General features: G+C 48.6%; 1 protein-coding gene across 1 annotated transcript in view; it reads right to left on the minus strand.

Moving 5' to 3' along the window:
- Positions 1-1,010: 1,010 nt before the first annotated feature.
- Aatf (apoptosis antagonizing transcription factor) overlaps positions 1,011-13,714 on the minus strand; it is a 118,003-nt gene continuing 105,299 nt past the window's right edge. The window contains exon 12 of the mRNA XM_006983172.4: positions 1,011-1,467. Within this exon, the coding sequence (XP_006983234.1) occupies positions 1,404-1,467 (64 nt within the window). The 3' untranslated portion in view covers positions 1,011-1,403. The remainder of the gene's footprint in view (positions 1,468-13,714) is intronic.

A 13,714-nucleotide genomic window follows, 5' to 3' on the forward strand; every position in this document is an offset into this window, starting at 1 on the left:
TCAGCACAGCGAGGGTCAGCACAGCGAGGGTCAGCACAGTGAGGATCAGCACAGTGAAGGTCAGCACAGTGAAGGTCAGCAGAGTGAGGGTCAGCAGAGTGAGGGTCAGCACAGTGAGGGTCAGCACACGAGGGTCAGCACACGAGGGTCAGCACAGTGAAGGTCAGCGGGTGAGGGTCAGCACAGCGAGGGTCAGCACAGCGAGGGTCAGCACAGTGAAGGTCAGCGGGTGAGGGTCAGCACAGCGAGGGTCAGCACAGTGAAGGTCAGCAGAGTGAAGGTCAGCACAGTGAGGGTCAGCACAGTGAGGGTCAGCAGAGTGAGGGTCAGCACAGTGAGGGTCAGCACAGTGAGGGTCAGCAGAGTGAGGGTCAGCAGAGTGAGGGTCAGCAGAGTGAGGGTCAGCAGAGTGAGGGTCAGCAGAGTGAGGGTCAGCAGAGTGAGGGTCAGCACAGTGAGGGTCAGCAGAGTGAGGGTCAGCACAGTGAGGGTCAGCACACGAGGGTCAGCACAGTGAGGGTCAGCAGAGTGAGGGTCAGCACAGTGAGGGTCAGCACACGAGGGTCAGCACAGTGAGGGTCAGCAGAGTGAGGGTCAGCAGAGTGAAGGTCAGCACAGCGAGGGTCAGCGGGTGAGGGTCAGCAGAGTGAGGGTCAGCACAGCGAGGGTCAGATGATCCAACAGTTATATCAGCACCATTCACAACAGTCCAGATGTGGAAACAACCCAAGTGTCCATTCAGAGATGAATGGAAAGAAATGGAGATTTTTATTGTTTTGTTTGAGACAGGGTTTTTCTGTGAAGCCGTGGCTGTTCTGGAACTAGTTCTGTAGACCATGCTAGCCTCAAACTCACAGAGATCCACCACCACCCAGCAAGAAATGGGAGTTTTATAGTGTATGAGCAGACCATCTAACTAGAATACAAATCCTTCCAATAAGTGTGTCATTGTGCAATTGAACTCTAAACCACCTCTGGCTCCAGAACTCAGTGATGATGGTGACAACAGATTTCTTTAAAAAGATTGACTTTATTTTAATTGTATGTCTGTGTGGGGTGTGTACACATCTGAGTGCTGGGGATTAGAGGACACAAGATGGCCCTGAGTCCCCATCCCCTGAACTGGAATTAGAGGCTGCTGTGAGACACTGGACCTAGGTTCTGGGAACTGAACTTGGGTCCTCTGCAAGAGCAGTAAGTGCTCTTAACCCCTGAGCCGTGGCTCCAGCCCTGACAGTGTCTGTGATGGTCAAAGGACTCAGAGGCTGAGCTTTGCCGTGTATAAGGTGCCTGCTCCCAGAGGAGTGCCACCCCAGGGTCCCCGGGGCGGTGCTGTGAAGTCTTCCTTGAAGCAGCCAGGTGGCCTGGTGTGGCGGTTGGAGTCTGGGGTGAGGACGGTGAAGTCAGTCTCCATGGTCTATGTCAGGAGGGTTGAGCTGGCCGAAAAGAGATCGATACAACTCAGTCCTAGGAAATAAAGCAAACTGGTTAACACGCTGCTTAACTTTTCAAGGTTAAAAAGAAACCAAGAAGCTGGGAAACACCTTCATCTGTTTCTTCAATTGAAAACAGAGCCATGTAATTAAGAACCACATCTCAGAGCACTTATTCACAAATACAAGGGAGGAAGAAACCCAGAAGCAGGCAGTCGCATAGTGAAATATGTAAATAGTCCATGTGGCTGGATACCCTGTCTCCAGGGAATGAGTTTTCTATAAGTTTGCCCTTTACAGACAGGCTCTTCAAGTAAGAAAACAAGATTGAATATTTTAATAGGATATATGAGACTGGCACGCAACGAGAGGATTCAATCAGACATGGGATGTAGGGGATATAATTTAGTTTTCATACATTTTCTAGGACTTGGCAGTACTTGAAAAACAATGAAAATGACCCAGCAACAAGATTCCAATTATGATCATATGTGCAGAGGTCCAGAACAGAACCCGGGTTCTTCCCTTCTTCCATACCCCTTTCTCTAATCTCAGTCTAAGAAATAATTTAATTGGCTAATTTATTTTTAAAGTTGGATTTTAAAAATTAACATTATTGGGCTGAGGAGGTGGCTCACTAAGTCATGCTTGCTGTATAAGCCTGAGTTCAGATCTCCAGCGCCCATGTGAAAAGCTACACGGAGCCATGCACTCAGTAATCTCAGTGTTTGCGGCGAGAGTGAAAACAGGAAGGTCACTGATGCTTGCAGGCCAGCCAGGCTAGCTAGAAAAACTGCACTCCAGGTTCAGCAAGAGGAAGATGGCTGGCTCCTCCTGTGACCTCTGTAGGGACCTGAATACATACATGTGAACAAAATAAAACTAGTTGCCTGTGTGTGTGTTGGGGACTTTCCTTAGGAGCCGTCCAGCTGTGTGCCAAGACAGGGCTTCTCTGGCCTGTGGCTGTCTGGGCAATAAGCTCTAGGGACCCTCCTGTCTCTGCCTCCTTGGTGCTGGGGCTATACGTGTGCACCACCCTTTCTTGGATTTTATGGGGGTGCTGAGATCAAACCTGGGTCCTCATTTGTATGGCAAGTGCTTTATCAACTGGGCCGTCCCCAGCCCATTAGTTTTGAGATAGGGTCTCAACACTTTTGACACTGGCGTCACTCATACTCTGGGTCCTACGGCCTCTGCCCTGTGCGTACTGGCATTACAGGTGTGCACCACTATGTCGAACTCTAAAGCTGAATTTGGACATTAAAGATACGGTGACAGGGACTGGAGAGATGGTTCAGGGGTTAAGAGCACTGGCTGCTCTTCAAAGACCAGCCTGTTTCCCTGCCCCCACGTCAGGCAGTTCACAGTCATCTGTAATTCCAGCTCCAGGCAAACTGTTCCCTCCTCAGACATGCACGATCTCACATACACGTAAATTAAAAATAAACCTTTTTGAAAAATAGAGCAAATGATGACCACAACTTCCATTGCTGTTATATGCAACATACCTGGATTAGCCTGGGAAATGGTAAAGACTATGAGATGGGTCGGGGGAGCCTTCCTGCCAGGGGAACCAGGCTCTGGAGCACATCCTCTGTGGATGGTGAGCAGAGCTGCCCTAAGAAGGAGGAGGCTTACAGCTCCAACAGGCCAGACCTACAAGATGTGAATCCCCGAGACCCAGGCAAGGATCCACACCTACTTCTGTCCACAGGACTGTGACTGCCCAGAAATAGAACAATCAGATAGGACTCTTGAGGAGCCAGGGAGTTCACATCCTAGGGAAAGCCACACCAGACTGACACCTTCAGATCTAGCTCTCAACAGCCTGCCATCATGTTACGAAAATAGTTTCTGAAGGTGTTCCTGCTGCCTGAGAACTCCCAGCAGCCACCCTGATGCGAGAGGACCCCCATCTTTGCACTGTTCTGGACTGTCTTGTCCTAGGATCCTGACGCGCTCTAACTTGTAGCCTCTCTTCTCTGCCCCCAGTGCTGGGACTACAGTCTGTGTGTGACACCAGCTCATCTCTTCAGCTCTCATCCTGCTGTAGCTGTGGAGTAGGAGACCTGACAGGGGAACCCTGCAGAAAGGCCACACCAAAGGGGAGGGAGGGAAAAACCCTGAATGGCAGGAGCCAGATATAGATCAGCCCTGTCACGAGGGGACCACTACACAGGCAGAGAAACCGTGGACATAAAGTGACAGAGAATCTCCCAATTTTATCACAGGCATTTTAGTCACAAGAATTTGCTGGAAGCCTCACCCTAAAGTGCCAACCAGCCCTGAGGCCCACACATTCCCACGTTCCCTAGCTCCAGTCTAGTCCTACAAAGGTGGAAGGCCTCACCCCAAATGCAAATGAGCAGCCGCGTGCTGCCCTGCAGATGCCCAGCTGCCCTGCAGATGCCCAGCTGCCCTGCCCAGCTGCCCTGCAGATGCCCAGCTGCCCGCTCCGCCTTCAGTCCTTGCACCGTGGCCTGACTATCTGCAGCACACACAAGCTCTCTAGCCATTTCAGCCCAGCAAATGGAACCTGGAGGAGAGCTGCATGACACAAAGGACTGACCTCGAGGCAGTGCTACTCCAATCTTACTCCCTTCCAGCCTCGCCCTGTGGCCGACACTGAGAGCTATCACTGCCCCTAAGCACATGCTTCCACTGCTCCACAACAGCAGCACAGCGCACAGGCCAAAGGCAGCAGTTACTGTCCACCCAGGGTTCATGTGTCAGGAGCAGAGAGTGAGATGCTGAACCTGTTTTACGAGAACATCTTTTCACACTCAGTGCGCAAAACTGACCAACGTGCAGCTACTTGTGGCAAAGCAACCTGGGAAACTGAGTGGTCCCTGAGCTTAAAATATATGTAGAGGGGAACAGGTTGAGTGAAGAAAGGATGATTCCAATCTAAACATCTGCAAGCAAACCCAGCATCTTCCTCACCCTGCCCTTGGTGGCTTCAGCTGGAACTACCTCTTACGGAGAACACAGGCTGAAGCCCCTCTCTTCCCCCCCCACCCCCACTCCAGCTCTAGACTAGACACCCAGTACAAGCCCTCCCTGCAGGCCCTGGGCACCATAGGGTCAAGAGCTGCTGGGCTCTGCCCTACCCTTTCCACACTCTCCCTCGACAACCCCGCCCCCCCCCCCCCCCCCCCCCGACTCCGCTCCAGTCATACCGGACTCTGAACATGTAAGTGACTCTGGCAAAGCCAGAGCCCAGCCCTGGAGAAAGAATACAAGACCTTGCACATCCCACCACACATTTTAAATTGCCATGTAATATATTTGTGGGTGATATTTTTGTTTTACTTTTGTGTGTATGATGTGTGGGTGCACATGCCTGGTCACATGTGGAGTTCAGAGGACAACTTGTGGGAGTTGGTTCTCTCCCACCACCATGTGGGTTTAGAATATTGAATTCAGGTTGTTAAAGATTGGCAGCAAGTACCTATACCCCAAGAGACACCTTGGCAACCCTATGTGAAGTTTTCTCAGTAAATTCAAATAGTCTCGCTGACAGCGAAGCCTGCTGTCAGCTGAGGGAGAGGTAGAAATACCTGAAAAGAGGCAACACACCCACATCTTTCACCCACCTCAGGAAAGCACTAGAATGAGGCGCTGAAGCTTCTGCTGCCTTGCCTGCCGCATCCTTCCCAGCCAGAGCTGTCTGCGTAGACAAATCCACTATCAGCTCTCCAGATGAACCCTGTCTCCCTCTCGTTTTCTAGTGTACGTGGGGAACAGACGCCGAGCTGTTCTGCTCTGCACAATGTACCTGGTGAGCTATTGTTTCAAAACCAGAAGCCTGCTCCTGATCACACCAGTAAAGAGGAGACTCTCTGTGGGGATCGCCTCCCTGCTTTCTCTCTCTACCCCTGCTCTGGGTGGCCGGTGGCAATGTCCACTGTGGAACACACACGAATACTGGAATCACACAGGAGAACAGGCAACAGAGTAATTACTGGGACTTGGACCCAGGGTGGAAGGGTCGATGGCAGGGGCTCTTCCTTGAATTAAAATTTAACTCACCCTTTATTACAACCTACAAAAGCAAGTAATGAGCATGAACATTTTTATTTCTTTTAAACTGTCATTTAGGCTGCAGAGGGGATAATTACCTATCTCTAGTGTAGTAAGGTTTTATAACCCTTACTGAGGCATTTTCTAATTTAATATTTTTACTATATTATCATAAAACCTGTTTCTGGAAAAAAAAAATGATCATGTGGTAGCAGCCATTTTCCATAAAGACAGAGTGTATGTGTATGTGTGAGCGACGACATGGCTTACTGTGTCTTCTGAAGGAAGAGAGTGGTGGCGTCTGGCTTCGTCTGAGAAGTGCAAGCAGAACACTGGTGGGTGAAATGAGTGTGTGTGCACAACAGCCCCCAGCTCTACGTGTGTACTCCTCACAGTCTCAACACAGATTACTGTTTTTCATGATGCTATTCGGGCAAACAGTAGAAAGCAGCATATTAAACCTGCAAATGGCCTGTGCAGGGCTTTCAATTTGCTAGGTCAGTAGCTTGCAGCATCCGGCTCTGAACTCTCTGCTTTCTGGAAGACCACGCTCCTCCTACTCTGGCGTGGGCACCCCTAACTCCACGATACCCCACCCCTCCCATGCTGTACCTGGCTGCCTGTGGGCAGCACAGGAAAGCAGCCACCCCTGCCCCCCGGAAAAACCTGTCCACCCTTTAAAACTACATCATGGTCTCTAAGCGAGTCAGGTGTCTTCCAAACGCACCCTGGAACATAGTCACCTGCCTTTCTGATTAAGGGCATAATCTGAGCCAGGCACGAGCCTGTGATCTCGGCCCTTGGGAGGCCCAGGCAAGTGGATCCCAAATTCAAGACCAGCCTGGGCTACATAACAAGAACCTGTCTAAAATGGAGAGGGAAGGAGGGAGGGAGAGACAGAAGGAGAGAGGAAAAAAGAGCCTACACTACACACTCCAGGGCAGCAGCCTGAACGTGGCCCTCTACATACATCTGAGAAGCAGGGACAGTGTTAGCACACACAGGCATAAGACTAACGACTGTAATTCCACCAGTGTCATGCTGAGCAAAGTCCAGATCAAGAATAAAACCTTGCAAGAAGGCTCCAATAGACAAGGTGGAAGCTATTTGTACAGACAAGCGCACTGGTACCTACAGTGCCCTGACCAAACAGGATCACTGACTAACAGGACTTCTTCATATTTGTGCTCTGACAACAATTTACTTTGCACATATTTTTGTTTTGTTTGTTTGAGACAGGGTTTCTCTGTGTAGCCCCGACTGTCCTGGAACTCCCTCTGTAGACCAGGCTGGCCTTGAACTCCCAAGATCCACATGCCTATACCCAAGGCATGCACCACCACCGCCCGGCTACTTAGTGCTTTTGGAAGCTTATAAGCACATACTAGACATGCATATTCCTTGGCCTCAAATCTAACACACAGTATGATAAATTAATAAATGTCTGAATGCCAGCCTGAACTTCACTAACTGTGGAGGATCACAAAGACCCAACAGGAGGCCAGAGGGATGGCTCAGCTTTTAAAAGAATGCATATTGCTCTTGCAGAGGATCCAACTTTGGTTCTCAGCACTTTGGGTGGTGCACAACTGCCTATAAATCCAGATTCAGGGGATCTGAAACCCTCTTCTGACCTCTGTAGGCACTTGCACTAATATGCAGATTCACACACATACAAACACATTTTTTTAAAATGTAAAAGAAATAACCCCACAAAACAACAACAAAAAACCAAAATAAACAAAAAGACACAAAGGAACAGCAGAAGTCAGATTAGAAAGGTGGCTATTTCCAGTCACCCGCCCAGCAACTACTCCACTTAAGAGGGACCATGGAGATCAAACTCTGCCATTCTACGACTAACCACCTGGCCCTTGTCCCCAGAGCCAGGACAAAAGCGAGGTGGGTTGCTGTGCCCCCCAGCAGGCTGCCCGGCTTCAGACCCTCAGCTCTCTCCACTGCCGCTGCAAATCCTCCTGGCAGTCTGTCTGAACCCCCCAAGCCTCCAATTTGCCTCTCCAGGTAAGGCTCTCAGACCCTCGGTGAAAACCCCAGCAGTGCGTCAACCGTAGCATTGCTGGTGGAGTCCAGAGAGGTTAGTGGAACAGGACTCCATCAATGTGCGTGCGTGCGTGCGTGCGTGCGTGCGTGCGTGCGTGCGTGCGTGTGTGTGTGTGTACGCACGCTAGGAACATAGCCAGGGCCTTCTCTAGCTCAGACAAGTGCTGTAACCCTGAGCCACATCCTGGGCTAGTCTCCCACATTTTGAACACATACATCCCCTGCCTTCAGAGTTCTACTCTCCTCTGCTCTGTCAATCAATAGGTTCAGGTGTTCTAAACACCTACAGGAAGGTGCCTTCCAATTAGTCCTTGGCCTGTGCCAACGGCAGCAAATAAAGGATCCTCTTCTAGTGGAATGTCTGCATTCTAACTGTGAGAAAGAGTGGGTCGGAGGGCAATGCTGTGCATTGCTGCTGCTGCTGCTGCTGCTGCTGCTGCTGCTGCTTTTTACAGAGATACATGAGACCGAGGGACGGCCGCTTGCGACGGCCGCTTGCGGTCTTAAAAATCCAGAGAAGAAAAGTGAGCACAGCACTGGCCTGCAGCACAGGATGCAATGGTGCCCAGGGCTGCAGCCTGCTGTCATAGGTGGTCCTCACCTCGGCCTGAGTAAACTGCAGCTTTCTGCAGAAAGACTCTAGAGCACAGAGCAGTGTCTCCTTCACACATGCGTGATGAGCGACGGGCTGCCTTGACACCTCACAGCTGGCTCCAGGAACACAATGAAGTCATGGGGCAGAAAGCTTATGACTCCTGTGCACAGCTAAGGAGGTCAATGCAGACTCCCTTAATCTCTTACCACCACCAAAGGTGGCTCTCAGATTCTTTCCTGATCTCAGGGTTCACACCAAAACCCAGCCCAAACCAGAAATGAAACAAGACCCACACACACTCACCCCCCTGCACCCCTAGACACAACACACCACACAATGAAGCGAGTACCAGAAAAAGGAAGCCACAACTTCCCACAGAAGACCTACTTCTTTCTGTCTTTTTTTTTTTTTCTTTAAAAAAAAAAAATCTTCCTGGGAACTATTCGATGGGATCACAGCCAGCTAAGTAGTAAGTAACCCAGAGACTCTGTCTAGTGTCACTCACCACCAGAGTCTGGATACAAAGTAATCTCTTAATCTGTCCCGCTTTCCAGATAGCAAACTGCATATGTGCCAATCCACCACAAGGTGGCAGTACACGACTCATTTCAAAGGGGACCAGGAGCCCAGGCGTCTAGGAGCCCATAAATTACCCAGGCTGCCTGCTCTCATCACCATCCTCCCTGAGCTTGGAGGGGACTTGAGGAGGCTGTTCCAATGCACTCTTTCGGTCAGGTCAGATGCTTTTAGTCCTACAGCTCTAAATTACAGCTGGTGACATGTGGCCTCTGGCCTGTCTCCTAGAGATCAGACAGACTCGAGATTTATAAATGTTTAAAGAAACAGGTTCAGGCCCCAAACAAAGGACCTGAAAAGATGAGGAGAAGGAAGGAGGGAAGAGGGACAATGGTGGGAATTTGTAAAGGCGTTCTCCTCACATCAGTTATACATTCACTGCACATTAACAAAGATGAGAACTACTCAACACTCCTACCATTCCTCCCAGGAGCTTCAAGTCTTTCATGTTCTTTTAGAGAAAAATAACTTATCGTACTGGACTTGGGGGGGGGGGCGTGTTTGGACAAAAGGAGCCCTGCTCCTTGCTACTCCTGTACATTACTATTCCATATTCCTGGGATGATTTCTACTTTCACAGTTTGACTGTTTTATAACAGATTTGATGTGAGAGAAGACAAATGCCCTCACAAAGGAAAGATGACAAATCACCTCACTGTTTTTGTTTTTTTTTAAACCAGGTTTTCTCTTATTTTTATTTATTTTTATTCTGGAGCACAGGGCACTCTGCGTTGCTGGAGATGTTTAATATTAACGTCAGGCCACCTCGATGCTGGCAATAGAGTTGGCTGCTGGTGTGTTTATGGTTTCATGACTGCTGGCTTCAGGAAGATGAAGCTCCCTGTTCCCACAGCAGCCCCTCCAATGGCTCCTGTTAAAAGCCAGGGGATGGTTCACTGCTTAGATGCGAATCACTTCCTCGGCGGCAGAGAAGGCCAAGTGGGTACCGAGGCAGTCATTCACACCAGGGCTGCGGCCCCAGGGATACAGGGCCTGGAGCTGCACAGGACGCAGTTATCACTCCACAGAACCTCAGCCTCTCGGGAGTGGGAACATGCAGAGACTGGCCAGGGAGGTCATGTCAGCCAGGCACACTGTCTTCCCTGGGGAAGAGCCAGCATGCTGCCTGTCGTCAGGATGCCCGGCCCACGTGGCCAGGCTCCTTGAGCCCTGGTGCCCTGCTTGTCTTTCAGCCCTCTTCCGGCCTCCACTCTCACCTTCCTCTGCATCGGGACAACTTACCTGCTCTCAATCTCCTGTCTCTTCTGTGTGAAGGACATTCACAGTCTCCAGAGCTGCTAAGCTGCGTGGGGCCCACTGCAGTCCCCCTTGCTCAGCAAGGCCACTCCGTCACCTGAACCCCTCACTCTGTTTACAGTGGCAACAATTCTGTTATTCATATCCTACAGTAAACTGTTTACTGGCAGGGAGCTGTAACTGAATTCCAGATATCAATGTCGACTTTTAAAATAATAACAGAAGAAGACTGTAACTTCAGATAGGCTCATCACTGTGTAGTCCAAGCTGGCCTTGACTTTACAGTGATCTACCTGTCCCAGCCTCTACATTATGGGGATTACGGCATGAGCTGCCGTGCCCGGCTTTATGATTATCTGTACATTGCTGCCTCTATCTTTTTATTTCCTAACAGTATCTTTCAAAGAACTTCTCCATAAACCAGGAGAGAGTTCAGAACAGAGTGTGTGCTAGGTACACTTCTTGTCAGAACACACCCAAAGAACCCTCAGCCCCCGCAGCATGGCATCGTCTCACTCCAGCTGGACCAGCTAGCTCCTGCACTCAGCAGTGATGGCCTCAGCCAGTGTTAGGACTGGCTTTAGGGAGCCTGACTGCTAAGTACAGAATGAGGAGTTTTCATGCCTTCCCCTGGAAGCTGGTGTATCCTGCTGGCTTGCATTGCTGTGCCTCCCCCTGCAGGATCGAGCTGCGGGAGAGGTGGAGGGCTGCCATGTGTGTGTATGAGAAAATGTGTATTGATTTCTTCTTTCTTATAAAGGAGCACAAAGCATTGAAGAACAATTGCTCGTCTTTGCAGCATTTCACACTCCACACAAAGGCCCAGCCCCCACTGCCCTAAGAAGCAGAAAGGAGAACTGCCCAGGACAACACCACAGCCCCATCTAAACCCCACCCAACATAGCCTCTGCTCAAGCCAGTTCCCTCCCTGACTGGTGTTTCTCATCTGTATTGGAGAAGAAAGAGCTTTCAGCCTTATTTACCTTTTAAGTAGAAGTGCCCAGAGGGTGAAACGAGTTAATGTTTATAAAGTGCACTGCTTCCCGAGGGAGCGTGAACAGAATACAAGGTGTGGCTGCTGCTCCTTAAAGACCTCACCCCAGGAGTGGTCAGCAACACCAGCCTGGACTCAGAAGCCCTTTTTCTTTTCTTTTTCTTTGTGTGTGTGTGTGTGTGTGTGTGTGTGTGTGTGTGTGTGTGTGTGTGTGTGTGTGTGTGTGTGTGTGTGTTTGAGACAGGGTTTCTCTGTGTAGCTTTGCGCCTCTCCTGGAACTCACTCTGTAGCCCAGGATGGCCTTGAACTCACAGAGATCCACCTGGCTCTGCCTCCCAAGTGCTGGGATTAAAAGCGTGTGCCACCACTGCCTGGTGGAAGCCATTTTTCTAGGCTTGCTTTCTTTTCTTTTCTTTTTCTTCTTTTTTTTGAGACAGGGTTTCTCTGTTTAACAGCCTTGGCTGTCCTGGAACTCAATCTGTAGACCAGGCTGGTCTTGAACTCACAGAGATTTGCCTGCTTCTGCCTCCCAAGTGCTAGGATTAAAGGCATGCACCACCACTCAGCAAGGCTTTCTTTTCATACCAACAGGAGGTAACGAGGTTTATGATGCCTTCCTGATGCACAAATGGAATCCGTTCTACTACTGTTTTCTTCTTAAATGGGACAATTCTAAAAGCAGCCTAGCTTCCACTAGTCATCCAGAGTCCTGCTGGAGCTCACCATGTTTCTACAATAACCAGTAATTTGTAGTAGGTCACCAGACACCCAACCTGGCATAAACACCAGTCATGATAGTCACAAGAAAAAGTAGAATACTTTTGATGGAAAATGAGCATTTTTAGAGGATCTTTCCCCTAGGTTGACCCAAGTAAAAATGACCTCAAACACACTCTAAACAAAGGCTGAGTGTCAAAGATCCCCAATATTGGACCTCTCATCACAGGAGGTTTTTCCAACATGACTGTAAGCTATGACTAAAGTAACCAGGTGGGGACCAGCAGGACGATGTTCTAGAATGGACATAATTAGGAGACACGGTGGTAATGGATCCGGAATACAGACCTGTAGAGTCATGTAGGACAGGAGGAGTCAGACAGCTCAGAGAGGTTTCCATAATGGAGTCCATCTTACAGCACTATTCTCAGAATGATCTTGCTGGCCCCTGTGCACAGAATTCTAAGAGCAGCCTTCACAGGCATTCTGGAAAGGAAGCCCATGCTACTGCTAATTTGAGACAGAGATGGGAATGTCCGTGCCTAGGCAAAGTGACAAGGGCACACACAAATGTGTGAAAACACAAACTTCATTTGTTTAAATATTACCTATAAAGAGTGCATTAAAAAAACACTAAGACACACAGAGAAGCTATCTCGGCCACACTGCACGTGAGCACTGTAGTGGACATACTCAGCTCCAGTCAGTCCTCTGGCTTTGAGAGTGCTGACAGTAACTCAGAAGGCCTTAAATAAACTGTCTTGCAAATAATACCTGTGCTACAAAAACGCTTTTAAATAGTCAGAATACAGTTAGGATTAAAACATACTATTCTGGGCTAACACCTTGACAACAGCCACTCTTGTGTACTTGTGAGTTAATGTTTTTAGCAAGAAAAACCCTCAAGTGCTTTTGCGAACTGCAATAAATACTGTAAGAGAGGAAAGGCAAAAGCCTGGATCTCAGATAACTGGACACTTCCACAGGGAAGGACAGTGCAGAGTGTGAGAGTGTGTTCTGGGATGCAGTCCCACACTGGATGGTTGTGTGAAATAATCTTTTTGTACACTGCGAAGATTTGTCACTCAGATTGATTTAATAAAAAGGTGAATGGCAAATAGCTAGGCAGGATTTTGAGGGCAGAGAGAACGCTGGGAAGAAGCGGAGTCTCCAGTCAGACGGAAAACAAGCAAAACATGCAGGAGGAGAGGTAACAGTCATGAGTCATGTGGTATCACATAGATTAATAGAAATGGGTTAAATATGTTATAAGAGCTAGTTAGAAACAAGCGGAAGCCATCAGCCAAGCTTTCATAATTAATAATGTCTCCATGTCATGATCTGAGAGCTGGTTGGGGGACAGAGAAAGACCAGCTATGAATGGCATCCAGCATGGGGGCATGTATTTCCACAAAGACATGAGAAATCTTAAAAAAAAAAAAAAAAAAAAAAAAAAAAAAAAAAAAAGGTTCTAGATACACAAAAACGAAGCCTCTCATGCCACTCTCTTGGCCACTGCCCGCAGGCTTGAGCCACTAGCATGCTATGCAGTCTAAGGTTTCACTCATGTAGACAGAAAAGATTAGATATGCAGTAAAGCAGGTTCAGATAGAAAACACCCTCTAAACAGGTTACAGTATGTTTAACAATGTATGCAGGCTTGAGAAAAAGGATATATACAGTCACATGAATAAATAAATAGTTTGAAAATAATAAAGTCTTTAAATAAACAGTAAAGTAGTAAAAAAGGAGTAAGACCACGTAGAGATAGGAAATACACAAGGAGCCTGGATCCTGTATGCTATTGTGTTGTCTTTGAATTTTGCTGATAAGCAAACAACAGCTACTGGGAGACAGGGGATTGTGAAAGGAACTGCTGGAATAAACCAGCCTAGAAACTTTAAAAATGCCTTAACTTTAAAATGGAACTCAAAAAATGTGTTGCTTTGGGGACGAGGTTATGCTTTTGTTTCCACAGGAAACGAAAGCCTATGGATTTGTTCAAAGTTGATAGAGATCAGATTTGATCAGTGAAGACTCCCCCTCCTGAAAATCTTG

Source organism: Peromyscus maniculatus, chromosome 8 (assembly GCF_049852395.1).
Source record: "Peromyscus maniculatus bairdii isolate BWxNUB_F1_BW_parent chromosome 8, HU_Pman_BW_mat_3.1, whole genome shotgun sequence".
NCBI classification, from domain to species: domain Eukaryota; kingdom Metazoa; phylum Chordata; class Mammalia; order Rodentia; family Cricetidae; genus Peromyscus; species Peromyscus maniculatus.